We start from the raw sequence: 26,718 nt of genomic DNA, 5'->3' as shown, positions 1-26,718 counted from the left end.
TCACTACACGAAAGTGTATGTGACAAATAAAGGCCTCATTTGATTTGGGCTATATATTGCACTTTTACTTGATTTGCTAGCATTGGTGTTTCAAAATTACCATTGCAAACTATTTGGAAAGGAAAAGACGGAAGATTTTTCACATTGGGGTAAAGCTAGTTTTATATTTGCACACTTGTTCATTTTTAAACAGTGACAATTTGTGACATGCTACATTGAATAATAGGTCTGAAATTGCTTGAAAGTGTGACTTCAAAAGGCGAGGCAGTGGAGCAGTAGGTAGTGCTGTCGCCTCACAGCAAGAAGGTCGCTGGGTCGAACCTCGGCTCAGTTGGCATTTCTGTGTGGAGTTTGCATGTTCTCCCTGCCTTCGCGTGGGTTTCCCCCACAGTCCAAAGACATGCAGTATAGGTGAATTTGGTAGGCTAAATTGTCCGTAGTGTATGAGTGTGAGTGTGTGTGTGTGTGTGTGTGTGTGTGTGTGTGTGTGTGTGTGAATGATTCCCAGAGATGGGATGCGGCTGGAAGGGCATCTGCTGCCGAAAAATGTGCTTTATAAGTTGGCGGTTCATTCCGTTGTGGCGACCCCGGATTAATAAAGGGACTAAGCCGACAAGAAAATGAATGAATGAATATGACTTCAAAACAACATAAGCACTATTTAATTGACTGTAAACAATGTTGTACTTTAATAGTCATTGGTTGCTAATATGATTTCTCTATTAGAATTTCCTAAAAAAACTTCTCTGAAATATATTTGGAAGGCGAAAGTCCAAACATGCGAATATAAAACCAACTTTACCTCAATATTCTTCACGAGTAAAATGATTAAATAATGACAGAATGTAAAATGTGGGGTGAACACTCTCTTAAACAGCATTGAAACATCTACTGAGTTTTACCCCTGAACTCGGGTGTGAAGAGCAGCGTCTGGATGAGTGAGTTGAGGTAACAGGTGCCGCCCTGATTCTTGATCCCGCAGAGTTTGATTTTCCCTCTCGGTGGAGGAGGCTCGCACTCTCTTCCCTTCACACCTGAACCAGGTGCAGAAGAAAAACCATCCCCGTCCTCTTCAAAAAGATCTCCAAACATGACCGCAGCTGTTTCGTAAAGCTCAGGATTGGCAAATCTCCTGTTTTCTGGTCTGAACCGAGTTTCGATTACTGCGAAAGGAAAGCGTTTCACCTCTTGCTATCTCATCTTGGTCTTCCCCAGCTCTCGATTAACGATCAATGGGCTCACTCTTGCATATGACGACTTCACAGGAATAAACATCGCTTTTTGAAAACAACCGAGAAACTAGATGCTCCTTTTTGCTCCGTTTAAGCTTCGTGAGGTTCCTCCAAATAAATCACAGGTGTCGTGAATAAATCTCAGTCCTTAAAGCGGAAAACAGAAATCTGAGAGGAGATGCAGTGCTTCCATGTTTCACCATTGAGGTTTAAAACAACAGCTTTATTTTCGTTGACAGCCGCGGTATTGGTGTCGTTGTATTAGACCGTCAACGTATGTATTAGGCAATATTTTAAACGCGAATCTCTCGTTCGAAAAATTAAATTTCTTTGATTTCAAATAATGAAAACTGAAATCTGAGTAGAAAACCATTTGTGTTTTTAGGACGCAGCCATGTTTGCTTGATGACATGTCCGGTCACAATGCATTGTGGTATTAGTAGTTTGTTATTACGACCGTCCTCATTTTCCCGTATTTGTTCTTTCTTGGGTCAAAGGGTTTTGGAGTTTTAAGATTAGATATGTAAAATAGATCTATGTGGTTAACACAGACTGTTCAGTCGTAATTTTATAGACCAAATTTGGTTTTATTATTGTAAAATATTAAAAGTTGGTTACCATTTGTATAATCAGGTACAAGTAGCCTGTCAAAAGCAAAACCTGTTTACTGTAGTTAAATGAATTTTATTAAATTTATTAACTATAAATAACATGTAGTTAAACCAAAGGTAATATGGAAATATATATATATATATATATATATATATATATATATATATATATATATATATATATATATATATATATATATATATATATATATAGGTAATATGGAAATATATAGGCTATATATAATTTACTTATTAATTTCAAAAGCATACAGTTAGGACACAAAATAGAGTCGAAATATGGGGCTGTTCCAGAAAGAAAATAGACACCTGGTCACCAATTACCATAGACCTTTTTTTTAAGTTGATATACAATTTCCTGAAAGTTTTTAGATGCTTTCTATAAGTGATATTTGGAAATGTTTGAAAATCTGGACTCTGAGGGTTAAAAAACACCTATTTATTTGTCCAAATTTAGTAGGCCTAGTTACAGTATAAGCTACTAATCAAAATTAAGTTTGGACATATTTACAGAAAACAAATGACCAAATATTTTAATGGAACATAATCTTTACTTCTTATTCTAAAGATTATTGGAATAAAAGAAAATCCATACAATTCTAGGTCTTTTACCAGTGGAGTTAAAAACTACAATTCCCATAATTCCACGCTCCTCAGCGTCATCAAGCTACGCTTTTGTTTTTGTTTAGTATGTGCGCCCTCTAGTGGTAAAACGTTATTATTAGCACTTCTTGTGGTTACTTTGCAAAATACACAAATTTAAATATACAATCTAAAAATATGTCACAATGCAAAAATGTGTTGATATTTCAGGAAGATGTTTCTTTAAATAAATTGGTGTAGCCTATATCTGTTATGTGCTACAACTGTGGAGAATATACATCAGCATTGCTTTGTTGCATGTAAACATTTATGTTTAGTTTTTAAACAAAACCTGCCCTTAATGAGACTTAATGAGAAGATTTAGTTCACAAACAGTAACAATAATTACAATATTGATATTAATTGACAATAATAAATCCTAAAATTTGGCATTAATAACTTACATTTCAAGCTATCAGCTGTAGGCACTAATTCAGAGGATCTCCTGTTTTTTTTTTTTTTGTTTTTTTTTTTGATCATTTTTATTAATTTCAGGGAATTGTTTATGAAATACACCTGAGTAAAAAAAAACACTTATTTTTCGAATTTAGCTAAGTTTTTTAAAATTGTGCTTAAGTAATGAAGTAAAAAATAATGATTAACTGTCCACACTCAAACAAATCTGTCCCTCCACCATTCAAAACATGTAATGTAAAACACAATCATGTATTGACAAAGTAAAATCGATTTATTGTAGTGCAAAGAACAAGAGGTAATATACAAATATTATACATATAAATAACATTATTACTTTATTTTACATATTTGGTTTAATCTGTAATTAATAAACATTGTATGGCGCTTTTTCCATAAAGGTTTTTACTCTATTCATGGTTTTTGTAAATTAAAGTTGCACAGAGCCTAGATGTTGCTGGACATCTAATGTTCAAAGATATTCATTGAAACCGAGATTCACAAAGTTTCCACTGAATATTTTTACGTAGATTGAGGTAGTTTTTAGAAAGTATATCAAACTCCAGATTCTGCCAGTTTGATTGACTTCGATGTGATTAAAAAGAGTTGGTCAAATTGTCGGTGGTTCAAAGGAGTCTAGAGTCAATGAATCAGTTCTGTTAACCTCTCTGGTTTATGATGGGAACATACAAAAGCTTAACAATGTTTGTGTCCTCAGTGGATCCTGAGCTTGAAGACTTTGGAAAGAGGAGCTTTGGCGCTAGAGTACATCAGATATGAACCTTCCGCGGAGGTGAAGAACTCCCAGTCGCTGCATCCGATGGTTGGTAACCGATGAACAGGGACAAAACCCTCATAGCCCTGCCATCTGTAGTTCATAACAACAAGAATCAAAATCTTCAATTTCACTGGGACGCCAACCTGATTTCACCAAGTAGGACATGTTCCTGTATTAACATCTATGTTGATCCTGAAACATCCTTTCAATCAGCCAATCAGAATTAAGGGATGTTTACTGTTTATATTAAGTCAAAAAAGGGGACTTTGGTTAAGTGTAAGCTTACGGTTAGGTTTATGCACTTCTACTAGAGTGTTATTTAACTATTATTCCCCTCTGATTTTGGGAGTAATTTACAGTTATGGTTGGTTTTAGGGGTCGGGAATAGGTATGGATTACATTTTCCAACAAAAATGATGTTCCAGGATTAACGTAGATGCTAATGCAGGATCGCATCGAACTTTGCAAAATCATGAAGTGCTTCTGTGTGATTTTCTTTACAGTTTACACTGCTGTATTAATAATCTTGACACAGATCTTAAAGCATTTTAAAAACTATTGAACTACTGGATATTTGACTATTGGAACTCTTGGAACTACTGGAAACATTCATGTTTAATTATTGTTAAACTGCTGTAAAATGCCTCAGTTAAATATTTTATTTATGTTTTTTTTTTGTATAAATCAGTTAATCCAGTCTGATCTCATGAGAAAATGTAAGTATTTTGCGTTTTGCCAGTTTATTGGCTAATTCGTACGTATTCGTATAAGTTCAGTCGTACGAAATTGTACGATTTTAAAAAGGAGGCGTGGCACCTAACCCCACCCCTAAACCCAACTGTCATTGGGGGATGAGCAAATCGTACTAAATTGTACGAATTAGATCGTACGAAATCACACGAATTAGCCACTAAATCAAAAAGTTACGAATTGCTGTGAGATTGTGTTGGTTAATCAACCTCAGTCCTGATCAAAACTACTAAATTGTTTAGAAAATTACAAGATTTTAACTCTTTAATTGCCAAATTCATAAATGATGTCACTGATTTGATGAAGAAACATACAAAATGACATATTTTTTATATAAAAAGTGTATTTGTTATGTTTTCATCCCAAACATAACAAAAGGGAAGTAAATTTGTCCAGAGTGTATTGTTTAGTTTTTAAAAAATTCAAAGCATTTTCTCAAAATATGTGTGCAAATAAAATTTGTCACCAAAAATCATTTTGCTAGCTGAAACACAGAAAAAGATTTACAAACAATTGAGGTAGAATAAATAGAGTAAATAAACCTTTAATATATGGCCTAATGTAATGTTTTGGCTAATCGTTGTAGGCAATGCAGAACAATGAAATCGTGACATGTATTTTTCAGTAATTACCTGTATATGACACTGTTCAAAGAGTAAGACGATCCATCATACGAGTTGGCTACGACTAAGAAATGTTCGTCTCCAACAGTAAAGAATTCCCAGTCCACCGCACTGCCAAATCAGAGGAAATCAAGTCAAAGCATGTGACTTATGATCGTCTCCCAACCCCAAAAGCACATTTGATTCAGGCTTTACCTGTATGTTACAATGTCTTGGAACTTGAGGAACATCTTGGTTGTCATATCAAGTTCATATATAGTTGAGTTGATGGTGTAGAGGCTCGGTCCTTTCTCGCACAGCATATGACCATTGGCAACTGCTAGGAAAACTCGGTTTCCGATCTGAAACATTTCCCAGTCTGTAGCTCCGAATGTCTGAAATTAACAGACATACATTGACATAAATAGATTGATTGGTGTGGTTTTCTAAAGCACTTATTCCACCATGGTTTTTATTGTTGTCCCTCAAATAAGTTTAAAAAAAGGTATGTGTAATCAAGAGGATTGTAACCTTTAAAATGAACGTATTTGTTTCTAGGGCTGGTCAATATGCCAAAAATCCAAGTTCATGATATAAATATTATCTATTAATCTATTAATATGATATGATATATAACTCATCTCGTATCCTGATAACAGTATTTATCATGATAGTACATTTTCTGTAAATTCAATCAATTAATAGTTTATATACATATTCTGTTATTCACCTTTCTGTTTGCATCCCCGTAATGGCGTGTAATATTGCACTCATAAAAATGGTGAAAGACTTTTACCATAAACAATGTATTTTTGACACCATGAAAAAGCTACAGAGCATAGTATGTAATTAGAGACTGTTTATTTTGTCTGTATATTATATATCATCATATTGTACAGTCCCAATCTCAGATGCAGAAAAACTAATTCATGGTTTTATGACTTCTAGGCCGGATTACTGTAATGGTCTGTTTGTCGGTTGCCCAGCATCCTCTATTAATAAATTTCAGTTTTTGCAAAATGCACCTGCCAGAGTTCTTACCAGGTAAAAAAAAAATATGAACATATCACCCCAATTTTATCATCCTGACACTGGCTGCCTGTTAAGTTCCGTATTGATTATTAAATTTTGCTTCTTACCTATAAAGCTTAAAAACAATCTAGCTCCTGTTTATCTAACCAACCTTCTGTCTTGCAATCCAACCCGCTCTTTAAGATCTGAAAACTCTTATAGTCTGGTACCCAGAATAACAAAGTCCACTATAGGAGGTTGAGCCTTCTAATATATGGCTCCTGAACTCTGGAATAGCCTTCCTGATAATGTCCAAGGCACCGACACACTCTCTCAGTACAAAACAAGATTAAAGACCCTTTCTTTTTAGTAAAGCATTATCTTTGCTTTGCATCACATAAATGTATGATGCATGAGTGTGCTCCTTGCAGGTGAGTGGGCTTGACAAACCACCTGTTGGACCCACTCTTCCTGTCCTAATATGCCAGGCATTTTGTTAGAAATGCTATGTTTCAGTATGTTTGTTTCTATGTGTTTATAGAACTCCTATTTTCATTTTTAGCACTTCATATGCAAATTCACAGAAAGCGAAGTAAAAAATTTTTCTTTGGTCTCTATTTCCACCTGGGAATGCCCATCTCGAGGGCTGTATAGAGATTGTACAGCACCACTGATGGAATCCAAGACCTGTGAAGGGATGCTGTCAACCATCGAGAACACATACACTTAATTCACAAATACACTTCATTAAACATGTACGCGTTGACATCACCTATATGCTATAAAACTGCAGGTTTTAACTATGTTTATATAATAATAACTTATATTTGATTGTAATTTATAACTTAATTAGACGGTAATGGAATAATGTGGATCTTTTGTAAAGCTGCTTTGAAACAATATTGTAGAAAGCAATATACAAATAAACTTGAATTGAATTCAATTTAACTAATTGTTTCCATGCTAGGCTATAGGACATTTTTGGGAAACAGTCCTGCTGAATTGACACTGACCGCATCAATAACTACACAAGAGTCATATCGTATCACTGAGTATGTTAGATGTTGGATTTAATTATAGTGAAACATCATCTAAACGCTTCACATTAACAAAAAAAAAACTCTTCTTGCTCTTTTTTCCCCCCAGTAAAACACATCTGCACACTGGGGAATTCCCATCTGAAACAGCTGACAACTTCACAAGAGGTTAGGCTGCCTTGTTAAGTATGTTGACAGACTTTGGACCAGTGATTTAGAGGCAATATATTTTAAAAGGCAATATATTACGTAGATAGTTTAATGCTTTTAAAGATTTAAATGAAAACATCTATAACTTTTGACTTCCTATCCCTGAGTTTGGTTAATTTACATATTATATACAGCATATATACACATATACATACAGTAAAACATTCTATTTAACCAAACTTTAAGAGGTTACACTAAAGATATTCTTTTAGTATCACCCCCAAATTTACAGTTGAAGTCAAAATTATTAGCCCTCCTGTTTATTTTTCCCCAATTTCTGTTTAACAGAAAGAAGTCACTTCTATACAGCTCAAAGTGACATTTCAAGGCTTAACTAATTAAGTTATCTAGGCAGGTTAGCGTAATTTAGTTATTGTAATTGTAATTTAAAGTTATTGTATAACGATGGTTTGTTCTGTAGACTAATAGTAAGTAGGCTAATAGTTTTGTCCTTAAAATTGTGTTTAAAAAATTAAAAACTGCTTTAATTCTAGCCAAAACAAAACAAATAAGACTTTCTCCAAAAGAAAAAAAAAATATCAGACATACTGTGAAAATTTCCTTGCTCTGTTAAACATCATTTGGAAAATATTTTAAAAAGAAAAGAAAAATTCAAAGGGGGGCTAATAATTCTGACTTCAACTGTATGCCCTCTTCTAAACACAAAATTACTTTTCCAAGCTGCTATTTGTATCCTAATAAAGTGAATGGTCAATTGTATTATCAGGCTCCAATTTATTAAATATAAACATAATTTGTGTATAATACTTTGATTCATTTTTCAAAGGGGGCAGAGAAAAAATAAAGTAAGTAGTAATAGTAAAGGAAGTTACAAAAATAAACTATTCCATTTCAGTTAAGTGCAATAAAGTACTAGTATATACTTTAAATGTAATGTAACATATGAACAGACATTATTTTCTATATTTAAATAAAAGACAAGATTTTTTTCCCTTTGATTAACTATAAAAGTTTTTTAAAATATTATACGTTAAGTAAAGTCAATTTGCTGTGATGAATGAAGATGAAAACCATAAATCTCTTGAGTACCAGTTCAGGGTGTTTTACGACAGTTAAAGCTTGGCTTTACCCTATACTTAACCATTCCAGCAATACTACAGATGCCTAAAGGTGATTTTTTTTTTTTTTGTGAGAACAGGTGTCAGCTAAATGTAAAATAACATGCTGTAACTGGGAAACACCAACATGAGTCCCTTATTCACCTTTTTTCACGTGTGTCATGATTTCCTAATTTATTTACTTGTAATATATTACTTAATGCGCTACTAGTTTTTCCATTAAAAATAAAAAATTCAGAGAAGATCAAAATAAAATAACAACCAACAATTTTCTTAAATTTAGAAAGTTAACCTAACAGAAGAGAGCTTTTTTTTTTATCAACCCCCAACTCTCCAGCAGTGGCTGCTCCGAGTGTTTACTGCTATGTGTATGCACTTGGATGGGTTAAATGCAAAACACAAATTCAGAGTGTGGGTCACTATAGCTGGCCAAATGTCACAACTTTTCCTTTTTATTCCTTTCTTTTCTTTTCCTTTCCGTTCCTTTCCTCAACATCTCACATCAGCCACTCGCCAGGACCACATGCACCACAATTATTTGCAACTCACACCTGATTTACATTAACTGGATTCTGATTACACAAGCACCTCAGTCACACTCAGTCATTGTGAAGTTGAAGTCTTGGTAATGTTAAGTGCATTCTGAGCATTTTTCCATGTCCTTGTATGTGCTTTTGATCTGGGACTGTTTCTTGTTTTTGATTGTTTGCTTGACGTTGTTTGCTCCTGTTTTGACCCCTGCCTGTCTGACCATCCCGCTTAATAATAAAGCAACATTGTAGAAACTCCACCTCTGTTGTACTCTCATACATTACAATATATGTGCTTATCTGTCTCTTTGCTGAACTGGACTGTTTGATGCCATCTTGCGACTGAATAATGATAATATTTAAAGAAAAGTTGTTTAATGTAGGCTGCACTCAGCTGTATATGTAAAAAAAATCTTTCAGCAAGCTTTACATTTAATGAAAGAGTTAGAAAATGAATACTGCCCAGATCTATGTTTTGTGTCGGACAGTTTGATATTGTGGCAAGTAGCCATGTAATAAGCAGGGTAATGTTCATCCAGTCAGATGTTTTCACAGAATAAAGCATTTCAGTCTTAAATAAAATATTTATGGTTGCTAATCTTACCCTTATAGTCTGAAAGACTTGAAAGGCTCCACCAAGCCAGATATAGATGGATGAATCGGTTTGGGTAGAGGTGCCGTCAAAAGCATTGGCCACTGCTAGGAAGTGATAGGGCCCTACGGTGAAAAACTCCCAGTCATAAGCACCTGATGTCAAGATGGTCTGGTTCACCTCAAACGTCTTGGTTCCTGGATTCCACTTATAAACAACACTTTCAATGTTGTGATTGCCGTTCTCTAAAAGGGAAGAGAGGAATGTAATGCAATCGAGTCTTGAGGTCAAAAGTCTAAAGGCTAAAGGCTCTGAATATAGCTTTAGTAAACATGAAAAAGTGTCAGTGTATGGCAAAAAGTTGTCAAATTTAATCTAAAAAAAACAATCCATGCTCTTTGGAGATACGTTTACTGTGCTACATATTTGAGAACCATACCCTGAGCTACGTATGCTGGCAGTTTTTGTTTTACTTGGTTTCTGGAACCATCCTTCGCCAGACCCAAAACCCAGTCCGATCTGCTCAGCGAAATAGTGCAAAGTGGTTAGCGGTGTAGCGTGAGAAGGAACAAGTTGTCAGCTGCGTCATACCACCCCAAAGCATTCCTTGTACACACAAACTGCAGGCATACATAGCCCAGGGCACATATTTCTCAGTTCTCAGATATGTAGCCCTGGGCACATACACCCAATGAGCATGTGTTGCAAAAAACTATTTTTATGCCACTATAGTAATTTTATCCATTACTTACTAGTGCTCATTCATTAAATACTTGTTCTTATTTATAAGATACTAATACCTAATAATAGTCATAAACAATAGTAATTATTCATAAGATACTCATTATTACATGATTGTTAAAAACTAGTTTTTTTTCCTCATTAGATACTAGTTATAATTTCAATAGTAACTAGTAGCTATTTTATTGTCACTAGTATTGACAATATAATTTTTAGCATCAGTAGCTAAAGAAAAAGCACTAATAGCTAAAGAAGAAAAGCTGATTTATACTTCAGCATCAAACGCCGGCGTATGCTACGGTAACTACACATCGCAACAACGCGTGATTGCTGTGATTGGTCGGCTTTGTAGCGCTGACGAGTATGGGCGGGACCGAGAGCCGCGCAGCTGGGCGCGAGCCCAATGGAGCGATTGTTTACAAGTGTGGAGTCCCGTGAAGGAGCTCCGGATGGAAAAAATTTTTGTTTACCTTTTTTTTAAATTTTGTGTTTACCTCATAGTTAAAGCTGTTGCACGTCCGCCGGTTCCTGCCTCAAAATGAGCGAGTTTGAGCTTCTTGTACATGTAGGAAGTGTGCAGGAAAAGCAAAACAGCAGCGAAAAAACTCGACACAGAGGAACATTTACACCTCACTGCCAACTAGCGTTTTGGAAGTATTAATGCAGACAAACAGAGACAGCGCGCAGAAGTATAAATGCACAGCTACGTGCGTTGCATGCGCCGTGGGTTACGCCGGTTACTTGACACAGAAGTATAAACCAGACTGAAGGGCTATGCCTTAACGCCGTAGCATACGCATGCGTTTGACGCAGAAGTATAAATCAGCCTTAAGTACTACTAAAATGGAACATAAATAATAAAATACAAAGTACTCTGTATCTTTAAAAAAATGTTAAAACAGCTTGCCATATCAGCACTATTTTTAATTTCTTGTATTCAACACTTACCATCTACTAAACACCACCAGTAGCTCCACATTTATCAGCTATTATGTATTGAAGAAATGCCAAACCAAAGCAAGCATTTTCTGAATCAACTTCAAGCAAACCTTACATACCACATCTATTTTGTAATAAGCTGTGTCCCACTGAAGGCTTTCCCAATTCAAAGGCCCTTTCAAATGTCAACATCATTTAATTTCAAAAAGAATAAGCCAGGGTTTATTGTGCTCCAGTGACAAGGCAATATTTTATAAGAGAAAATGCTGAATTAATCTCTTACATATTTGCTTACTTGGATATCTAATGATATAACATAAAACACTTTAAAGTATGACTTAGAACTCACTACGGAACAAAAAGATTTTGTTTATACTGTTTATACTTTTTATTAAATAGACATAGGTGGAACATATTCAGTCAGGTCGTGAACGCTGTTTTGTTTTGACATTGGTTTAATAGCGCTATAAAAAGTGTAGTACAAACATTTCTGCTGCTCGTCACGGTCACCTCCCAAAACTCCTGGTCCATGTTGAAAAGATCATATTTATGCAACACAGGCTTACTGGAAATACGTGCTTCAGTTTACATTTGCAAATATTTAGTACAGCAAATGACTTTTGACTGCCGTTTCGAGGTAAATTGAACGCTACAGGGCAGTATGATGGCTACAACTGTTGTTCCTTTTCACACTAATGATATTTACAGGCAGGGGCACCGCTATGGGGTGGGGAAGTTAGGACGATTCTAAGGGCCCATACATTTAAGGGGGCCCCAGAGACATTATCAAGGGCCTGCGCCAAACCCCCCAATATTTTTGCACAGTTACGATAGAATATATGACAAATTCGTTTGTAGAAAAATTCGTAAATTCGTTCCAAAGAGGACTTTAAAAACACTGATGCATGTTGTTTGTTGAAAATATTGTAAATGTTAAAAAAATCATCCCGAATAACTGTCATTGCCATCTTGCTCTAACCAAAGCCACTTGACGTTGTTTTTAAGAATAGTCAGTTCATAAATACAAACTTCCTAAGAGAACTTTTTTCAGCATCATTTTTGACTTTTCATCAATGCAGCCTCTACTCTACTCTGGCATTTAATAGTATTATCGATAGTTCCACTACAGTTTTTGCATTTGAAAGTCTTTTGTGCTCACAAAGTGACGTATTTGAGATTGTCAAAAATTTACACAGCAATCTCCAGCGGTTTGTAAAAAACATAAACTGTAAGGAGACGTAGTATAGTGTACATATTTGTCGGTTCTCACAAATGTGGCTCTGGGCACATATGTAAAAAAAGGATATTCTTAATTAACATAAATTATGTTTCTATTCTAAAGCCTCTATTCATTCTAAAGATTATTTGTTTAGGATTTATAAAAAAAAAAACTGCCTAAAAACTGTTTGAATATAAGAACTATTATAATTATGCACCATAATTAGGTGAATTTACACAAGATGAGCGGGTGTGAATAGCACTCGCGAGAGAAATTTGAGGTCTGAAAAGTGTACACAGCGGCCTTTGCTGGATTCGCGAAAACAAAAACTGCAAAAAACGTACCTCCTAGGAGGTATTTCGTGCTCTCCGGAAATGTAGACGAGTTTAATTATCCACAATGAGCCTGTTATTAAGTTTTAACTTTACAAATTTAAGTGGATTGAACATAAAACAAATAAGTTGTCCAAAAAAATTCTGTTGCTACAAATTTTAATTTTAATTAAATTAATTAAATCAATTTAATTAATTTAATTGATCGATATCTGAAAAATCATTTCACTAAAAAAAATAAAAAATAAAAATTTAATAATGGTGCATAATATTTATCCTTAACCACCACAGGAATTAACACTTTAAATACATTCAAATAGAAAACAGCTGTTTCAGTGATTAAGAATCAGTCCACCGTGGTAGGAGGAACCAACCTGTCCGGTGATTAGCCACAGCCAGAAAAGCTTCATTATTAATCTGAAAGGCCTCCCAGTCGCGAGCGCTGTGTGTCTCCAGAGTCTGATATGGCACAAACTTCAGCCTCTTATTACTCCACCTATAGACCACAGACAGCTCCGGCTCTCCGTCTGCAGGGCCCATAGAGTTCGACACCGCCAAAAACATCTGGCACACACACACACACTTATAAATGAGCCATACAGACAAACACAGATACAGTTTCCCTTATCAGTCAGCCTGTCATTTGGCTATCATCAATCCCGCTTGCTAAATATAGAACAATATGAAGATCAGCTGGGAGATAAACCGCACCGTAAACCTCCTATGAGTCATAACTGATACAAATACACAGACTTTATGATATAACAATGATAACAGGAGCTGCAGGTTTCAACAGAACTTTTATGACTTCCTATTCTTCAGATTTGGAGGTTCTGCGTGATATAATTAAGACTAAATAATTACACTGCAGACAGACAGATGCGTATTCATTCGGGGAAGGGGAAATTAATTTCTGCGACTGACTATACTGGTGATTTATAGCTACTGCTTGCATGTATTAACACCACATCAAAACTAAAATCTGTCTCCAGATGTGTGGAAAACCTGTGGAAAACGCTGAACCACATCTACTGGATTTCTAGATCTGCCCCGTCTCTCATTCCTGACTGCTAAGCCTTCCTTAACATTTCACCTCAGGCTGATTTTCTGCCGGTAGTTTTTCCCCCCTAATGAAGTGTCAATCACTTCTGTCTGAAGATGTAATATATTATCACTTAATATTTTTTTTATTTGTTTGTTCTACATTTTTAAATACAATACTTGAAATCACTCTATTTACAGATTTTCTCAGTCACTTTGGTACATTTCTCAGATCAGAAATTCTCAAAACTCCCTGTTTAATCTTCACATCATTGTGTCAGTAGTTCACATCAGAAAAGCAGTTTCTCATTTCTTTGAACAAGTTGCAAATGCTTTCGTACATCCATGCAAAAGATTGTGCAACTCTGTGCTCTTTCCTACATTATTAATTGCTGATGTCATGTTGATCAAAATGTATTATTTTTTGTCTCTGTCTGAACGTAGAATGTAGAAAAATATGTTTTCTTGAAGATTTCAGACTCAGCATTATCATCACTTCTCACCTTCTTCCCTATAGTGAACTGTTTCCAGGCCTGTGCCTTGAAGGTGCTGATGTTCTGGTAGAGCTGGAAGTGTCCGTGGCTCCAGCGGTAGATGCCAGAGCCTGGTTTGGTGGCCCGATGAGCCATAGCGGCAAACAGACCCACAGAGGGGATCTGGAAGAGCTCAATATCCAGCGTCTCAGAGCTGGTGTACAGGTCCTGGTGATCATCCACATAGTCCAGTCTGTCTTTGTCTGGAGATTCAATAGTGGAGAAAATACTGAAAAACTACTCGACAAGAAACTTTGATGGTTTTGGTGATGATAATAATTACTGGAATTACCTTCCTCACAATCTACATTCTTAGTAAATTGACTATGCTTATTGTGAGGCAGTTTTGTTAGCTAAAGGATTACACAATAGAATAAAAGGACACAAATGTTAATGTTGAATATAAATATGACATGAACTAATTCCTAGAATATACTTCCTACATTATTTTTGTTTCTGTAAATAGTAATCCGTACCAAATCTCAAATGCACTGCAAAACAAGAAATCACATGCAAATAGAAAAGCTATAACAAACTGAGAAAACATCATCATCAGTTTGATAAAACACACGCTGGACAACAGAGTTAAGGAAGGCGAGGGAAACACGCCGTAATGTTCACAAAACAGTATAACAAGATGCAGCCACAATGTGTGTGTGGCAGATTTGTCAACATAGGCTGGAAATGTAGCCTTGTATACATTTTAGGAGATTGTAAAATATGTAGCCAGAAGTATGTTTGGCTGTATTTTGTCTTTAAAATGAACACTACGGGTGTCACGTTTAGCGTGATCAAAACAATAACAAAAAAACGGGAACAAAAGAGAGCAGATTCAAGTGCAGAATTTAATAATATATCGTGCAGAAAACAGTGACAAAAATCCAAAAATATCAAAGAGCAAAGTAACAAAACAAGAAACTAAGACGGGTTAACATGAACTAGACTATAGTAAAACACAAGAACAAGATCAAGAAACTCGGTATGCAAGACTTACTAGGACTGGAGACAAGAAAGACAAAGAAGACAAACGATGCGATGATCAACAGTGGTGGAATAATAGAATATATAGTCCAGATAATCAACGGTAAAACAGATACAGCTGTGATGGCAGATCAGTGTATGTGTTCCGGTGTATGCGCGTGGTAAGTATGGAATTGTAGTCTCTCTGGGACGCTGTAGTTCCTTCTGAGTCCTGTTGAACTACAGCGTCCTCAGGTGGTCACTGACCGTCGTGACAATGGGGTTATATGATGCCGTTCCTTTTCACGCTTACCAGCCAAGCGCTTACTACTGTATGGTCAGCTCTCCTGCTGTTACCAGTTTGTCCAGTAGCTGGCCATGTACGACGGCAGACTTGAGACGCAGAGAGGAGATAACCACCACAACGGGGTTCAAATACGGTAAAGAACAGTTCCAGCAGGTAAGACCAAAACAGAATCCAAAAAAATTAAATAAACGAGTAAATGACAGGGTGAGAATGTGGTAAAATGTGGTAAAATTCAGGTGAGATCAGTTCTTTTTCTGGATTGCTTTTTAAATTTGTTGGTTGGGTTAAGGGATGGAGGAGAGTTGGTCAGTCGATCGTTCAGTCAGTCAGTCGACATCGACCTTTGGTGGATTTACATGAGAACAGCAGGAACAAATGGCACTCGCGAGAGAAATTTGAGATCTCAAAAAGCGTACACAGCGGCCTCTGGTGGATTTGCGAAAACAAAAACTGCATAAAAAAAAAACACAGCTCCAGGGGATGTATTTGACGGTCTCCAGAAATATATATAGAGGTACGTTTTCATGAATCTGGATTGAGATTTGTAGTTCTCCAGCGATCTGCATGGGCTAGATTGCTGGTGATTATGACATTGTCAAACTGTTTCTCAATTTGTTATTGTTTTTCTATTTGCAGCGCCTTTGGCCCTTTACAAACTACTTAATTCCTTGTATCATCACAAAATGCACTATATAGTCATTTAATCTGCTAAATGTAAACATATTAACATAATATTAACATCAGCAACATGGTTTTCTGTAATGCTTTTTGAAAACATGTCTTATTTTGTTAAGAGAAATAGGATATTATATGAGAAAAAAGTTTGAAACAAGCAAAGTGTGAGTAAATGATAACAGCACTTTTAATATTGAGTGAACTATCCCTTTAAACCTAAAAAAATGTAGGTTTTTGCATATTTAATTTTTAAAAGGTCAAGTTTTCATCAAAATGGTCGAAAGTCTTCATACCTTGCAACATTGAGTGCCAGTATGTGCCGTCACACAGGAAGAGTCCTCTTTTGAGAGTGTCAAACCAGAGCTGTCCCTGCTCCGCTGCAGTGCATGCTGGTTTAGATCCCAGAGTCACCCGAACCTCCGTCTCTAAACATCATCATCAGAATTACATTAAAACATGTCGTATTTAATGACATCTGTGTTTGTAACTGATATTTGAAAGGCGTTGAAGAACAACTTGTAATGGATCTAAATCTTCAAAACAACACAAATGCTAAGCTAATGCTAATTTTGTCAGGCTTACAATCCAAAACACCATGTCTGTTCTCAGACTGTTCTCTTCTCCTCAGACTGTGTTAAAATGTTTGGGGTCTAATTGTATAAGAGATATGTAAAAACGAGTTAGAGAAAGATGGAAGACGGTTTGATCTGCATTTGTGCCAAAGCTGTTGTCAATGCCTGAATTGATTCAATTGTGAATGCTGAAATGTACAGACAGGCTTTACATTGTCATGTAATTTCTACTAGAAAGCACCTAATTTGTAATAGTTTTGTTTTTCAGCATGATAATGACCCCAAACATACTGCTATAATGAAATCATATTTGAAGAGAAAAATCCTAATGCTAATTTAGTCAGACTTACAATCCGAAACAGCACGTCTGTTGTCCTCAGACTGTGTTAAAATATTAACCAAGGCATGCAATCAAGATCAAAGTTGCCATGAGCTCATTTAAATTGTCAATCTAAACACAGTGTTGTTAGTCATGCCCAACATGTGCCAGCGTAAACTCCCTCATCACCTGCACCAACTGAACGGCTGACAGCTCTCACTGCTAATGCTACAAGCTCTGTTTTTCTTTTCAGAGCTCAACAAGTGTCAGATGTTTAGTTTGGGATGATAACTCAATCTGACCGTATCTGTGTCATAAGTGTGGTCTTAGGCACCACAGATCTGTTCTTTTCTTCTAAATGTTGTCCATGGCTCCAGTCACAATAATTTATTTATTTTGTGATGGTTCATTGTAACTCTGTGTTAGCATTGGCTGCGTTTACATGTTTAACCAGCCTATTTAGCTTCAGATATCTGTTTTAAAGGGATAGTTCAATCAAAAAATAAACATTTTCTCTTCATTTACTCACTCGTGGTTGTAAACTTTTATGATATTCTTCTTTTAAAATCAAAATAAGATATTCTGAAGAATGTTGAGGATAAAAAACAGCAGATGATGTCAATAGGAACAAAAAGTACTGCAAAATAATGGAAGTCAATGGCAGTTTTTTTCCCAACATTCTTCAATTCAATTCAATTCAATTCAATTTAAATCAAATCAATTCAATTTATCTTTATTTCTATAACGCTTTTACTAGATTGTGCCATAGCAAATGATAAGATTACAGTAAATTGAAACTGTGTCAGTCCAGTTTTCAGAGTTTGAGTTTAGTTCAGTTCATTGTGGTTTAATTTTCACTGCTGAAAGTCCAAACACTGATGTGTTAAGGACCCAATTTTCATTTTTGGGTGAACAGTGCCTTTAAGACTTAACATGATCTTAATTTTATCACATTGGACTTTATTCAACCTTAAATACTTTATTATTGTAGAATTTCTGTTAGCGGGAGATGTTAAGCAGACAATGTATTAATATGACTACTTATTGACATGCAATTGCAAAAAAGCCATGTTACTAAAGCCATGTTTACATCTTGCGTTAAAGAAACACTCTACTTTTTAAAAAATAGGCTCTTTTCCCTGCTGAAAAATCCAGCTTAAACCAGCCTAGGCTGTTTGGCTGGTTTTAGCTGGTTGACCAGCCTGGTTTAAGACCATTTCCAGCCTGGTCTTAGCTGGTCAGGCTGGAAAATGACCAGCTAAATCCAGCTAAAACCAGCTTGACCAGCCGGGTTTAAGCTGTACATAGCTGGTTTTGGCTGGGCTCCCAGCCTGGCTAGGCTGGTCAAGCTGGTTTTAGCTGGTCATCTCCCAGCCTGACCAGCTAAGACCAGGCTGGAAATGGATGGAAACCAGCCTGGAAATGGCCAAAACCCCACTTAAACCAGCCTGGTCGACCAGCTAAAACCAGCCAACCAGCCTTGGGTGGTTTAAGCTGTTTTTTTCAGAAGGGTTTACAAGTCTCTAAGAATTAAACAGTTGAGCTTTTTTTCATTTTTTAAACCATTCAGCCAATCTTATGGTCCGGTGGGATCACTGTTAGCTTAGCTTAGCAAAGATCATTGAATCTGATTAACTAGTGGTCTAAAACTCCTGGAGGGCCGCAGCTCCGAGGGCCGCAGCTCTGCACAGTTTAGCACCAACCACCTCCAACTCACACCTGCTTAATAGTCTATAATAGTCTTGAAGAGCTTGATTAGTTGGAGAAGCTGTGTTTGATTAGCGTTGGAGCAAAACTGTGCAGAGCTGGAATCGAGTTTGAGACCCAGGCCTGGATTGGCTAATCGGGAGGACTGGGAGAATTCCCGGTGGGCCGGTCTGTTTCTTGGCAGCGAGGGCTGGTGTCCTCAGATGCCTGCACTCTCAGGAGTCACACTTTTTATTTATTTATTTATTTGACCATAGCCTCACTGTTTTTATTCATTACTTTGCCGCAGCTCCGCTCTTATTATTTATTTTCTCGTAGCCCCGTGAGCAAAATGCAGCTTGCAGGTTAACTATCATTCCACCCCAAACAATGGCACCTTAGTAAATATAAGAATTTGTATAATTAATATTAATGAATATTACACCTGCTCAATGAAAAACAGATGATTCACTATATTAATAAATCTGACATAACTTGATCAGAAATCTAAAAACGGGAGAAAAAGAATAAGCCATCATCATTAGAAAGTAATGCCGTGGTTAAAAGAGTCTTGCAGATGATACTTGCAATACTTATTTTTTATTCCAACTGCAACAGCATAACAGCGCCACTGGGGTCTAGTGGTCACTGTTGAGACCTATGGATTCGATGATTAGCATCTTGCTCAAAGATTTTTAAAAATGTACTATGCAATGATACTATGCAAATTCTAACTATTGGTGCAAGGGTAGGGCTTCTGACTGGGGACTAATTTTAGGTGCTGGGTAATAACAACACTGGATAGTTTGCTGGAATGAGACTATAGAGATCCTAGCCAAATCAGCCTAGAAAATAGCAAGTTTTTTAGTACACGATGTAACTACAGAAGTGTCAAGCTTTAAAGAGAAAAATTCACAAAACTCTTCGTTAATTTTTGAGCTAAATGCTAATGGTCTAATCCGATTCAATGATCTATGCTAAGCTAAGCTAAAAGTGCTTCTGCCAGACCCGGAGATTGACTGAATGGTCAAAAGCTCAACTGTTTAGCTCTTGTGGAGTTGTAATATGAAGCTATTTTCAAAATAAGGGGGAGTGCTCTTTTAAATACAGGTATTTATCCAAAGATGCAATTCAAAGATGAAGGATGGTCTCAGGGGATAGGAACAACATGTGTATTCATTAATTAATAACAGAACTATTACATGTTAGTAATAATGAATTAATAACATGAATTAATTATTCACAGACCTTTCATTTTTGGGTGAACTAATCCTTTATCCTTGCCTTAAAGGAATATTCATATTTAATATTCTGTATTGAAAGTCACTTGCCTAGTGGTTGGCCTGAGCATAAGTCGATTAACAGCACATTTTCATTTATTCACTGATAAAAAATTAGTTGACCCAACTTAAAATTTTAAGGCAATAAACTTCAGGTCATTTTTGAGTTTAAGGTCAGTAATTAGGTTGAAACTTGAGTCAGTTAAAAAATGTCCTGAAGTTTGTTACCAGTTGAGTCAACTTTTTTTTACAGTGTGTATGAACTGCTCATTTATCATTATTTGAATAAAACATTTAGTTTTACCATATGGAGGAACCAGGACGTCGTTCATGTGGGATATCGCTGGCAAGTTTGACAGAAATGTAGGGACTGAAAGCTCAACTAGTGATGGTCTGGACGAAGGGCAAACACGAGACGTTGCATCGGATCCAGGCAGCAGGACGAGCTGGCGCAGCAAACCCTTAAGAAAGAAGACAGACTATCAGGTGTGCACTGATTACAATATCTATCTATCTATCTATTCAGAATACTTTTCATCATTCAATAATTGGGACAACCTAATTTTTTTTAATGTTCAATCCACATACATTTGTTAGAATCAATTTGTCAATCAATTTGTGTTGGAACAACATGAATGAATTGTGTGGAACCCTGCATTTTTTACAGTGTATACTAAGGCACTCGTCCTGCGGGCTCGTACCAACGCACCCTTCCCACCAATGCTGATATACAGCCATATCGCACTGCTACTCATGTGATATTGCTCATATATATTGATCTGAATTGAACACTTCCAGGGTTTTTACAATAAGCATTTGCAAAATGTTCCTTATTGAGCAGGAGTATAAAGCTCAGCTAATTTTATCAAACTCCGCAATTTAATTCCTACCCTGCTCCAACACACTGACCTGGTTTAACATGTAGGTTTTAAACAAGCCTGTAGGACCTAATTAATTGAATCAGGTGTGTTTAATTAAAGATATAGCTGAACTCTGCAGAGCTCAGAGGCCCTCCAGGAACTGACTTTGACAGCTGTGCTATAGAGGGTTATTTAAAGCAAATAATTATGAAAATGAGAATAGAGAGCTCACAGAAAACAGGCCTTTCCATTTCCTCCGACTTCCAATGTGAAACCTGGAGCCTCCAGTGCTGAGATCAGAGGGAAACGGCTGTTTATGGACCCTGGAAGACATCAGTGGAAGTATATTATACACAAAACACATTAGATTTGTATTAAACTATTATATATTTCAATGGGAAGGATCCTCGCCTTTAGAAATAACAAATCTCAGGAACTTTTTTAAAATGCCACCTATGTACAAAATTTTCATTTATTCATCACAGCTAATTCATTAGAGAATATAAACACATTTTGGCCAACAAATAATATTTTTTAAAATCTTTAATTCGTATATTTTCCTTCGGCTTAGTCCCTTATTTATCAAGGTTCGCCACAGCGGAATGAACCACCAAATATTCCAGCATATGTTTTACGCAGCAGATGCCATTCCAGCCACAATCCAGTACTGGAAAACACCCATGCACTCTCACATTCACGCACTCCTAAAACTACGGCCAATTCAGTTCATCCAATTCACATATGGTGCATGTCTTTGGACGGTGGGGGAAACCGGAGCACCCGGAGTGAACCCACACAAACACAGGGAGAACATGCAAACTCCACATAGAAATGCCAACTGGAAATGCCTTCTTGCTGTGAGGCAACGCTAACCACTGAGCCACCATTCAATAGCCCAACCCCTGCTCAATAGCTAGTTGGCATTTCTGTGTGGAGTTTGCATATTCTCCCCTAGTTTGCATGGGTTTTCTACTTACATATTGAATCTACTTAATTAATCCACTTCGTCTTAAAATTCAGATGTTCAATATTCAGGTTAAGAAATTCAAATTAGGAAATTAAAATGAAAAAACATGTAATGGCATATAATATTAGTTTTTATTAAATCTCAATTGTTAATAATTACAATTAAGATATATTCAAAAAGGCGGCAACACCAAAGCTCCAAAAATGCCAATTTATTAAATTAAAAAGGCGTATGCCTTGTATCAGGCTTTTTAAATTTAAATAATTAAATAAATGGACATTTTTTAAGATTTGGTGTTGCCGCCTTTTTGAATAAACAGTATATTTTGCACTTTTTTGCTGTTTGGCTTAGCATCCAGTTAAAGTGATGTGCATGTTTTTGTATATTTTTTCAATAATTAAATTGAACACAATTCAAATTCAGATTGCTTTGGAATATTTTAAGCTCCTTGTTGTTTGACAGATAGAAGACCAGAAAAAAATGCAGTTTAGTTTTATTAATTTGTCTTTAGTTATCAAGCAAAAAGTTACTGACAGTTTAGCATACTACATCTTTTGATAGTAACTAGTATAAAATCCGGGTGTAATATTGCAAGCATGTAGATCTCATCTAATAAAAATAACCGTATTTCTAGTGTTATCACAGACTCACAGTTCCAGTGGGATCCCACAATCAAGAGTGAGGGTGGCATGGTGACCGCTGACGGCTAACACCATGCTGTGCCAGTGGTTATCTGCCATACGGACTCTTTTAAAGCTGAGACGCTCTTTTCCCGTCGAGCCCTGATAGATGAGATGGACCTTCTCTTTAGAGAAACGCAGGCCAAGCAACAGCTGATTGACATCCTCCTTCACCACAGCGAGCAGGTACTCATTCCTCTGAATGACAGCAAGGACAGAGAAAATCCAGAGAGGCAAGAAGATCATCAGGTTTGCAACACTTTTAATTGCACAACATAAGTTAAGAAAATACACATCGCTGCACTAAATACAATCATAGGCTCTTAAATATATTTGAATATCTGAATTAAAATAACAAATTTTAAAGTAAAAATGTGCAGACCTAATATAGTAATCAAGCTGACCTGTAAACAGAGATTCTGGCTTTAAATGTCTAAGTCATTAAAAGCATTCATTATAAGTGTACCTTCACTCTGGTGTGGGGCATTTTTACAGTGGCCACAATGGAGAATTCTGCAGGGAAGTGAGGGCAGTTAACAAAGAGCTGAGACGACGGAAAGGTTAGTGTCTGTGTGGGACGGAAGAACTGGACTCCACGAGCACCTCCCTCCTGCACCATTCGAACCCCAGCCTGAGCCTCTCCGTTACGGGGCAGCACTCGAGACAGCAGGTCCACCGGATGGAGATCTGTAGAGGGACAAGAGAAAGATTTAAAGGGGACCTATTATGCCCATTTTTACAAGATGTAAAATAAGTCTCTGATTTCCCTAGAGTGTGTATGTGAGGTTTCAGCTTAAAACACTACACAATAATTTTTTTTAAATGAATAATAATTAAAAATAATAATTAAAAGTAATTCTTTGAAACTGCCCCTTTTAGGGTTTGATCCAAATTTTGCCATTTTGGTGACTGTCCCTTTAAACTCAAATGAGATTGTGCTCCCAGCTCTATTTTCAAACATCTACTTTCAGCATATCTGCAGATTCAAAACAGGACTAATGCTATCTCTGTGAAAAATAGTTTAAGTCAGTGGCTTAGAATAAGGCAGTCTATAGAGACTACAATGCTCATTTGTGCATTTGTGCCTCTTAGGCTGCATTTACACTGCAGATCTTGATGGTCAATTCCAATTTCTTGAGTGTATCTGATTTTTTGATGATCCGCTAACATCATCTTTTAAATGTGACTTGTATCTGATTGTCTGCATTTACACAGCAACGGAAAAGGTGCAATGACATGGAAAAAAACAGGCGCTGACTAATAATAATAAAAGAGCACTGTTTTCTCCATTCCTGTATTTAATTTGTTCACAGGGCTACAAATTTTTTTTATTATTCTTCTTAACAGGTTGTTTTACTATAGTTTATGACAGAAAAGTTCTCATTTGGCCATCTTGTTTTAATCTAGGCCTTTTTAAACCAGTTGGCATCTTAATCGTAATGTCCATGGTGTGATTTATGCATATGCAACAGTTTTATATTAGTTTATATTTTTTACGTGGCGGATGTTGATCTCTCTCTCTCGCTCTCTCTCTCTCTCTCTCTCTCTCTCTCTCTCTCTCTCTTAGCTTTTTTAGTCCTTGTGTATGAGATATAAGGTTTGGGACTCTGCTGAAGTCTTCTGAAATGAAAGCATCACAGTTGACATCAGTTTTTAATGACGTGCGACTCGCATTGACAGGTGAAAATCCAATCTACCTGCTTACACTGCAGACACGCGGGCACGGATCCGAATCTGATAAATCTCTACATATGAACAAGGCCTGAATCTGATTTGAGTAAATCAGAATCCATTAGATTTTTTTTCCAGCCATATCTGATCTGTGCCACATGGGAGAAAAAAATGTGAATTGAATCACTTGAACCATGCAGAATAAATGCAGCCTGAGTCGCTGACATTACCTCTGCCTCAAACTTATGGCTTAAAACTCTAAAGGCAGATCGCTGCTTCTCACTCAGGGCTCTCTATGCTAACGAGGAAGAGATTGTCTGATGGGTGAGACTTTCCCCCTCCGATGACATGAAGAAAGAGAGTGCATGTGTCATAATTTCAAGTATGTTTGCTCTGGAGTTAAACATAAACTCTAGATCAAACCCTTATTGACAGAACATATAGCTGGTTGGATTTGTTTGACTTTTAGACTCTACTGTGAAACTACAAGTTTGTGCAGGATAACTCCTTTTAAATATTAATTATAATAATATACTAATTTTTAATATACATAAACCATTTATTTTTGTTAGTTATTTATTCCAGCCTTAGTTCTTGCACAAAACCTCCAGATTTATGGGCACTGTAAAAAAAAATTTCCCAGTGTAACAACAACAAACAACAATCCTTATTTGCTTTTGCTTTTTCTTGTTCACTCAACATTTGAGAATAAGTCAGTAATACAAAAAACATGTAGTTGGGTTAGCATAAGATTATTAGTTTTCTGGAGAGGTGAACAACTCCGTTACAAAATTTTTAAAGTTGTGCCAACTGAAATTTTTGTCTGCAGAACTGGAATGTCTGAAGTTGAGTGAACTTTTGTTGTACTAAATTTTTTACAGTGTGCATTATTGTATTGTGTTGTATTGTATTGTGTTGTATTGTATTGTATTGTAGTGTAGTGTATTGTAGTGTAGTGTAGTGTATTGTAGTGTATTGTAGTGTAGTGTATTGTAGTGTAGTGTAGTGTATTGTAGTGTATTGTAGTGTAGTGTAGTGTAGTGTATTGTATTGTATTGTAGTGTAGTGTAGTGTTTTGTAGTGTAGTTTAGTGTATTGTAGTGTAGTGTAGTGTAGTGTAGTGTAGTGTATTGTAGTGTAGTGTAGTGTAGTGTAGTGTGGTGTAGTGTAGAGTAGTGTATTGTATTGTAGTGTAGTGTAGTGTAGTGTATTGTAGTGTAGTGTATTGTATTGTAGTGTAGTGTAGTGTAGTGTAGTGTATTGTATTGTACTGTAGTGTAGTGTGGTGTGGTGTAGTGTATTGTATTGTAGTGTAGTGTAGTGTATTGTAGTGTAGTGTAGTGTATTGTATTGTAGTGTAGTGTATTGTATTGTAGTGTAGTGTAGTGTACTGTATTGTAGTGTAGTGTAGTGTAGTGTAGTGTAGTGTATTGTATTGTAGTGTAGTGTAGTGTAGTGTATTGTAGTGTAGTGTAGTGTATTGTAGTGTAGTGTAGTGTAGTGTGGTGTAGTGTAGAGTAGTGTATTGTAGTGTAGTGTAGTGTAGTGTAGTGTAGTGTATTGTAGTGTAGTGTAGTGTATTGTATTGTACTGTAGTGTAGTGTGGTGTGGTGTAGTGTATTGTAGTGTAGTGTAGTGTAGTGTATTGTAGTGTAGTGTATTGTATTGTAGTGTAGTGTAGTGTACTGTATTGTAGTGTAGTGTAGTGTAGTGTAGTGTACTGTATTGTAGTGTAGTGTAGTGTAGTGTAGTGTAGTGTAGTGTATTGTATTGTAGTGTAGTGTAGTGTAGTGTATTGTATTGTAGTGTAGTGTAGTGTAGTGTATTGTAGTGTAGTGTAGTGTATTGTAGTGTAGTGTAGTGTAGTGTATTGTAGTGTAGTGTAGTGTAGTGTGGTGTAGTGTAGAGTAGTGTATTGTAGTGTAGTGTAGTGTAGTGTATTGTATTGTAGTGTAGTGTAGTGTAGTGTAGTGTAGTGAAATCCATACATTTGGCTGAACAGACTTTTGGGTGAATGTATTTTTACCTCTGCGGATGAAAATAGCTATTAATAGAGTTTATCTTTAGAGTCTTATCTTTTTATCAATTTTTAAGTATGCAAATTGCCTTCCATGCAAAATATACAGAGGAAGAGAGAGCGAGAGAGACTCTCCCTTACTTTATCAGCTCTCTCATACTAAACTTTACAAAATCAGTTTATTAGCTGCAATTCAATAATTCCTTCATTCATTTTCATTTGGCTTAGTCCCTTTATTCATCAGTGGTCACCACAGTGGAATGAACCGACTACTTATACAGCATACAGTATGTTTTTCACTGCAGAATTCCCTTCTAGCCGCAACCCAGTATTGGGAAACATTGACAGTGACAATGCTGACACTGAGCCACCGTGTCGCCTGGAGTTTAATGATGATTTAAGTACTATTTTCA

At 36.2% G+C, this 26,718-nt stretch overlaps 2 protein-coding genes across 9 annotated transcripts in view; both read right to left on the bottom strand.

Moving 5' to 3' along the window:
- The window catches only part of usp40 (ubiquitin specific peptidase 40), a 33,343-nt gene extending 31,704 nt beyond the window's left edge, over nucleotides 1–1,639 (bottom strand). Inside the window, exon 1 of the mRNA XM_001921318.9 lies at nucleotides 903–1,639. Coding sequence (XP_001921353.3) covers nucleotides 903–1,092 — 190 coding nt within the window. The 5' untranslated portion in view covers nucleotides 1,093–1,639. The remainder of the gene's footprint in view (nucleotides 1–902) is intronic.
- Nucleotides 1,640–3,172: 1,533 nt separating this feature from the next.
- Nucleotides 3,173–26,718, bottom strand: part of tspeara (thrombospondin-type laminin G domain and EAR repeats a) — a 34,369-nt gene continuing 10,823 nt past the window's right edge. For 5 of the 8 annotated variants that reach the window (XM_073953658.1, XM_693899.8, XM_073953656.1 and 2 more), the window contains 11 exons: nucleotides 23,084–23,304; nucleotides 22,589–22,815; nucleotides 21,203–21,293; nucleotides 20,415–20,571; nucleotides 16,547–16,678; nucleotides 14,282–14,514; nucleotides 13,112–13,301; nucleotides 9,519–9,751; nucleotides 5,264–5,442; nucleotides 5,078–5,179; nucleotides 3,173–3,785 (listed from right to left, as the gene is read on the bottom strand). In XM_073953658.1, coding sequence (XP_073809759.1) covers nucleotides 3,632–3,785; nucleotides 5,078–5,179; nucleotides 5,264–5,442; nucleotides 9,519–9,751; nucleotides 13,112–13,301; nucleotides 14,282–14,514; nucleotides 16,547–16,678; nucleotides 20,415–20,571; nucleotides 21,203–21,293; nucleotides 22,589–22,815; nucleotides 23,084–23,304 — 1,919 coding nt within the window. In that variant the 3' untranslated portion in view covers nucleotides 3,173–3,631. The remainder of the gene's footprint in view (nucleotides 3,786–5,077; nucleotides 5,180–5,263; nucleotides 5,443–9,518; nucleotides 9,752–13,111; nucleotides 13,302–14,281; nucleotides 14,515–16,546; nucleotides 16,679–20,414; nucleotides 20,572–21,202; nucleotides 21,294–22,588; nucleotides 22,816–23,083; nucleotides 23,305–26,718) is intronic. The other 3 variants (XM_073953661.1, XM_073953660.1, XM_073953662.1) reach the window with 1 other exon arrangement.

The sequence above is a fragment of the Danio rerio genome, chromosome 6 (genome assembly GCF_049306965.1).
Source record: "Danio rerio strain Tuebingen ecotype United States chromosome 6, GRCz12tu, whole genome shotgun sequence".
NCBI lineage: Eukaryota > Metazoa > Chordata > Actinopteri > Cypriniformes > Danionidae > Danio > Danio rerio.
Note: the sequence above shows the minus strand (reverse complement) of the source record. Positions and strands in the feature narration are given on the sequence as shown.